A 6,130-nucleotide genomic window follows, 5' to 3' on the forward strand; every position below is an offset into this window, starting at 1 on the left:
AGATTAATAAGAGCCTTCTACAATGCAGGCTACGGTTGCATTACTTCAGACAGGAAGCACAGGAGGGTCTGGAATACGAGCTATTTGTGGACTAGATCCACCTCACACACGCTCAATAAGGAGCATATCTATAAGATACATAGAGGAGGAGGCTCTACCACAGACACACACACACACATACGCTGGGTGTGCACACACTCACGTTACGGAACGAAACAATGTGTGGAATATACACACATACAATCGATAATGCAAATTAGTAAATAATAAACTTGAACGCTCTCACACCTGCATACGCGTACACAGACACACACACACACACACACACACACACACACACACACACACACACACACAGGCTGGGGACATGGAGAGCATAAAGAGACACACATACACATATGCAAACACGCATGCAGATGCACACATGCACACGCACACACACACACACACACACACACACACACACACACACACACACACACACAGTTTACCAAGGCCTCCACATCTCTAGCACTGCCAAGTTAGGGTTGTCTGTGGGGTGTGGTCTATTCAGAGGGGGAGGGTAATGAGCCTGAGTGGGCGGGGCTTCTTTGACAAGCATAGCAGGGGATGATGGGCTAGCTCTTGGGCTCACTAACCCATTACCATGGCTGTGAGCAAGTTCGCAGTGGTTATGAGGAGAGTCAACTGGTCTTGGCTTGGATTGCTGGGAGCAGTCCTGTGGTGATCTGGGTAGGGATTTGAGCAGGTGATTGAGGAGGCGGGACCCCAGCGTTTTGTCCATCCAATCACAGGAGAGCAGAAGGTTGTGCACTTCGTGCATGCACTGAATGTAACCTGTGCTGTATTTCTGCTGGGCCTCCACATCCAGGGATGGATCTGTCAGGGAGAAAAAGGTTACAACGGACTCAGTTCCCTGCTTTATTCGAAGCATAGAACAACTTTAAATGCATGAGAAAGTAGCTATTGCCTATTCAAGGAGTTTTCAACCTGTGGGGCCTGGCCTGGGGGGGGGGGGGGGGGGGGTCGTACGAGCACCTGTCAAGGGGCGCGTAAGATTAGGAGACTTTTAGGTGCAAACTGGCAAGTAAATTGAAAAAGGAGGATGAGAGGGGTGCAAGTTCAAACAGAAAAAAAGGGGTGGGGGGCATGTCAGTTGAAAACCCCTGGCTTAGTCCACTAAACCAGTGATTCTCAGCTCCAGTCCTTGGGGCCAACTGTCCTGCACGTCTTTGTTTTAACTCAGGACCAAACACACCTGATTCCACTGATCAGTTAACCATCAGGCTATTGATTGGCTCAGTTAACTGCGATAATGAAGAGCTAAAACAAAGACGTGCAGGACAGCGGGCCCCGAGGACTGGAGTTGAGAATCACTACACTAAACCAACCGGTCTGTAAGTCTACGGAATTGTATGTTTTTTAATTACCTGTGCTGTGCACGTACCCCATCTACTGGTTGCAGTTAGTACTGCACTCAGAAATAGCAAGGGATCACACGTCGCTTTCTTACGAGAATGTGCGTGTTAAGTCTTTTTCTGCGCACAGTAATACTGTCATTCATGGCGTGTAAAATGTGCAAAAGGACTCTTACCATTAGGTTTATTGCTCTGAATATTCTGTAGATGTTTAACTGTCATTTCCAGAATGTCTGCTTTTTCCAATTTGGATTGCTGGACAACGAGAAAAACAGTGATATAAAACTTTAATAAGTTCATAAAATGTATTTTAATTTTCTTTTTTATATTAAATGTGGTGTATCAATTCAGCTTCGCATAAACATCTGTTAACATAGCCATCAGATCACAGTGACTCAACTCCACATCATACTTACATCAAGTCTAAAGGCTCCGACCACCGTCTCTCTCAACTGATCTAGGCAATTGTTTATCCTTTCTCGTCTTTTTCTCTCAATGAGTGGCTTCCGAAGCTACAATGAAAAAAAAGAGTTCGGTTAAAACAAGTCAGAGGTAAACCAGAGAGCAATTAAAAAAAAAAACAGAGTCTACGGTTTAAAGGACCCTTCAGTCTCAGTAGCCCACTCTTCAAATAGAATATAAAAGTCTTAGAGCTTCTGTATCCATGGACACTGCGCGTGGTATACCTTTCTTTCCTCCTTTGCACTAGTGTGCCTATCCGAGCCCTGGGCAAGGTTCGTGGCCGTCATCTCTCTTATCTGTAAGAAGAATGGTACTAGCGCTAGATCGTGGTCTCCCTCTTCTATAAATTCTTTGCTTGCCTGTATCTCTCCTCTCTCTTTCTCTTCCTTGTGTGTGTTGGGTCGTTTCTAGGGCCCTCCGCGCTGCGCACGACTCGTATTTATAGCGGGAAAATTAGCATTTGAATGTACGAGCTCTTTGGCCGAAACATTTTCCCACACGCGGGGCCCAGCTCGCTCCCATCACTCACAACTGACAGGTCACCGCCTCTATTCAATACATGAGTTCCCCAACACACACACACACACACACACACACACACAAAACAAGCGACAGATGTCCAGCCTGCCACTACGCCCCCCGCCCCTTCTTACCCCTCAACTTACAAACCACGTTTCCCCTCAGTACGTCACGTGATGCTCGGGCGGTTACCCTCGGGGTTTCACGTTCCCAGGGTCTAACAAGAGTCTGTGGTTACCTTTCCGTTCACCGGAGACCATGTGAGCATTAACGCCCTATGAGCAGAGGCATGAAACCCAATCTAAGCGAAACCGATTCCGGTCCCAAAGGACCTGCAAGAAAGCTCCTCCGCCCAAAGCGTCCTTTAGGATTTGAACTATAATATCTGTAGCCCTTTGGCGCATTTATTCATTTAGTCATTGAATCATGGGCGTGTAATAAAGAGCGATCAAGTCCATGCAGATGAATGTGTTGTAATACCTGAACTATAACAATGTCTAAGTTTGAACAGCTCTCCTGTACACTTCAACTTGGGTTAAGCGCAAGGAAAGGACCTCTGAAAAAAAAACAGCGCTCACAGGCAAGGCTGTTTTCACACACACTTTTAGCCTTTAAAACATAAAACCTTTTCCATTTTCCATTAATTCCCTGAAAACATCTGTTAAGTTAAATGTCTCTTGATATGGAAGCGGAGGAGGTCAGTTCACTTAAGAACGTATGGGGCCTACGAAAAAAATATATGAATGTCAGAATCATCACGCTTAATAGAGAGCCGAGAGTAACCACCGAGTCACATGCATCTCGTGTATGTGAAGGTAAAGGCAAAAAAAAGGTAAAAATGAATTCAGTTTGTTTCTTTAATATGGGGTGAAACCAGATTTATGTACGTCTTTGATATCACATTTCTGACATAATGTTCAGGAAACGTTCCACTGTAGCCCGTTGAATACTTACAGTTATTATAGTATTGTACGTGTCGGTTTAGTTTTTTTTTTCTTTTTCAATTCTGTAGCATTTATTTTAAAAGTTTCTCTCGTCACAGCCCATAAAAAAAACTTTACGAGACAAAGATAAATCGACAGCGATATACATGACACAGATATAGCTGTCCATTAGCATTCCTCTACGTCCTTGAGCAGTTTTGCAAAAGAGATTAGAAGTAAGGCTTGAGCCTCTAAACCAGCAAACATCTGTTATTAACTTTTCCATTCTTCTTCCCTCGAGCAGTGAGAGCGAGCAGATGTCAGAGTGGCCCGCGCGCAGGCAGATGTCCCCGCACCGGCTTTGAAAATCATGGCAGAGCGCGCGCAGCTCTATTTGACTTGAGCCACGCGACTGCCAGGCGAACGCTCAAACGTGGGAAACTCCACAGAACAAAAGAGCGCGTTGATCTGAACCTAATGAGTGAGAAGGGGGAGCACCACCGCCTAGAGAGAAGGAGGAAAAGGGGAAGTGCCCAGAGGGCAGGGGTGGCAGGTGCACACTGACCACTGTTTGTGTGTGTGTGTGTGTGTGTGTGTGTGTGTCTGACACAGAGAGAGAGAGAGAGAGAGAGAGAGAGAGAGAGAGAGAGATAGTGAGTGTGATAGAAAACCAAACAGAGGAAAAGAGACTGACCACTGCTGCTCTTTTATGAGCTAAAGTAAAGACAGAAGTAAAGAGAAAGAAAGAAGGGATAAAGAAGGAGGGAGAGAGAGAAAGAGAGAGAGAGAGAGAGGGAGAGAGAAAGAGAAGGAGGGAAAGATGGTAAGAGAGGGGGGGTACCAGGTGCAGGTTTTGGGATGTAAATGGTGTGAAGTGGCAGGTGTGCGCGGGACAGATTACAAGGCCAGATTGTGCAGCACAACATATGCCTCCACGTCAAGAACAACTAACAGACACCAGATTTTAGCATCAAATTACGGTATTAACAGGCAATCCAACCCATATTTTAACTCTCTTTCCTTCTTAAATACAGTTACAACGGATGCAAGTGAAGGGTGGACAGCTATAAAAACATCAAATGGACAGTGACTGTCCAACCTGTTGTCAACTCAGGCACTCAGAAGTGAAATAAGCAGTTATGGGCGGACCAATCACAAACACAAACCAGTCACAGGAGCTGTGGCCACCGGCTGAGAGCACATGTGATTGTTTAGAGAGCTGTCTCTGGGGAGTTTATCCAGAGGGAGTTTAACCTTTGTTTAATGGACACACCCATTTGAAAAACTAGAGGAATATGCCTGTCCGCACAGGCAGAGGGTAACGAGCAGTGAGCTAGAACTCTGGGAGGGAAACATTTCAGGGCATGAACGGTCATAACAAAAAAGGAACTTCGGAACACAGCTCAAAGATATCTTAAGGATAGTTAACTTGTATTCTAATGTCTAGAGTTTAATTCTGTGATAGGTGAAGACACAGACAGGGGTAGCAGAACCTCCAAGAAAACACATAAATGTAATTTACGAGAGCAAACATGTAGATAACAAAAAACAATAACAAAAACAAAGCAGAATTGAGTCACATACTGACCAGAAATACTGTTTCATTTCAAAAATGCCTTTAGTTTTCCAGAAATGTTATTTCTGTTTTTGTTTATCTTAATCACCTGTTTTAAATTAAAAATTTTAAAAAAAACAACAACAACATTAGAGCAATGATGCATCAATAATTAATTTACTGCAAATGAAATAACATTTTTTTCTGTGAGACATGATATGAGAGACAGTGCTAACCCAAGAAATTATTATAAATTATAAGTTCCCTTGATTAAAACTAACGGTAATTGTTTGGAGCTACATCTTATTTTTTTCAGGTTGAAAGTTCAAGTTTAGCTCTAGTTCCAAAACGAACACCCATTTTCTGTTAGCGGACTTGTGTTAGACAAAAAACCAGCATCCAAGCATCTATTCGCTGGCATGTTCTGCAGCTCCTTTCTGCGGCAAAGTCAGACACTGTGCGAAGGTGAGTTTTTACTTGGCCAACAGAATGGAGATGAAAAGAGAAAGCTATGTCCCATGGGGGCGCCCCATGCCCAAATACCCAGCATGTGAAGAACTTCGCGCTCTTTCATCCCATTCTACTCAACCATCTGGTCACGCGTCCTACCGATTCAGGGCTCGCGTGGGAGCAACAAAGCGCACAAAGGATCTTTTTTCACAGCGGCGCGAATACCCGGCGTGTCTGTTGATTATTAAATAGCCGCAACATCGCTAAACCCTGGGCGTCGGGTCGCAATCCGATAACGAAACGAGACAAGTCAGTGCCCACCTCAGAGACGTTTAGGTAACTGCGATAAACACCCGCACGGTCCTCACAGCTCACAAGGCCGGGTTAATTAATAATAGTAATCTTTTTTTTTTACTTATTCCACCTCTTATCAAGATAGTCGTGATAAGGCACGTTAAGATTATGCAAAAACACAGTGTAATGTAATGTGGGAATAGATCCAAAAATTCGGGTATGGCCCAAGAATTTAGGCCGAGGCAACAATACTTGTCCTTGTTGCAATTTGAGATAAACAGTTTATTCGTGAAGAGAAACAACATTACATCTTTCCGCGATAGGTACACATGGGTAGCGAGAAACGTGCAGTGCTGGGCAGCCCTGACAAATCTGAAACAAGAGGAATATAGAATGAGAACTTCTGAATGACCAAAGATTTGAAAATGGCTGTAGTTCCATCAAGACCGACAGAGGGCAGCAGTACTCACCCGTTCAATATATGTTGTACTTTAAGCACTGAAGAGTTT

The 6,130-nt window shown here is 44.3% G+C and overlaps 1 protein-coding gene across 1 annotated transcript; it reads right to left on the reverse strand.

Annotated features, from left to right (window-relative positions):
• Nucleotides 1-487: 487 nt before the first annotated feature.
• her8.2 (hairy-related 8.2) lies at nucleotides 488-2,167 on the reverse strand. The gene is made up of 4 exons (XM_030778795.1): nucleotides 2,105-2,167; nucleotides 1,835-1,930; nucleotides 1,595-1,673; nucleotides 488-879 (listed from the first exon to the last, which is right to left on the reverse strand). Exons 1-4 carry the CDS (start codon nucleotides 2,165-2,167, stop codon nucleotides 488-490), a joined length of 630 nt encoding a protein of 209 aa, XP_030634655.1.
• Nucleotides 2,168-6,130: the final 3,963 nt, after the last annotated feature.

This window comes from Chanos chanos, chromosome 6, assembly GCF_902362185.1.
Source record: "Chanos chanos chromosome 6, fChaCha1.1, whole genome shotgun sequence".
Taxonomy (NCBI): Eukaryota; Metazoa; Chordata; class Actinopteri; order Gonorynchiformes; family Chanidae; genus Chanos; species Chanos chanos.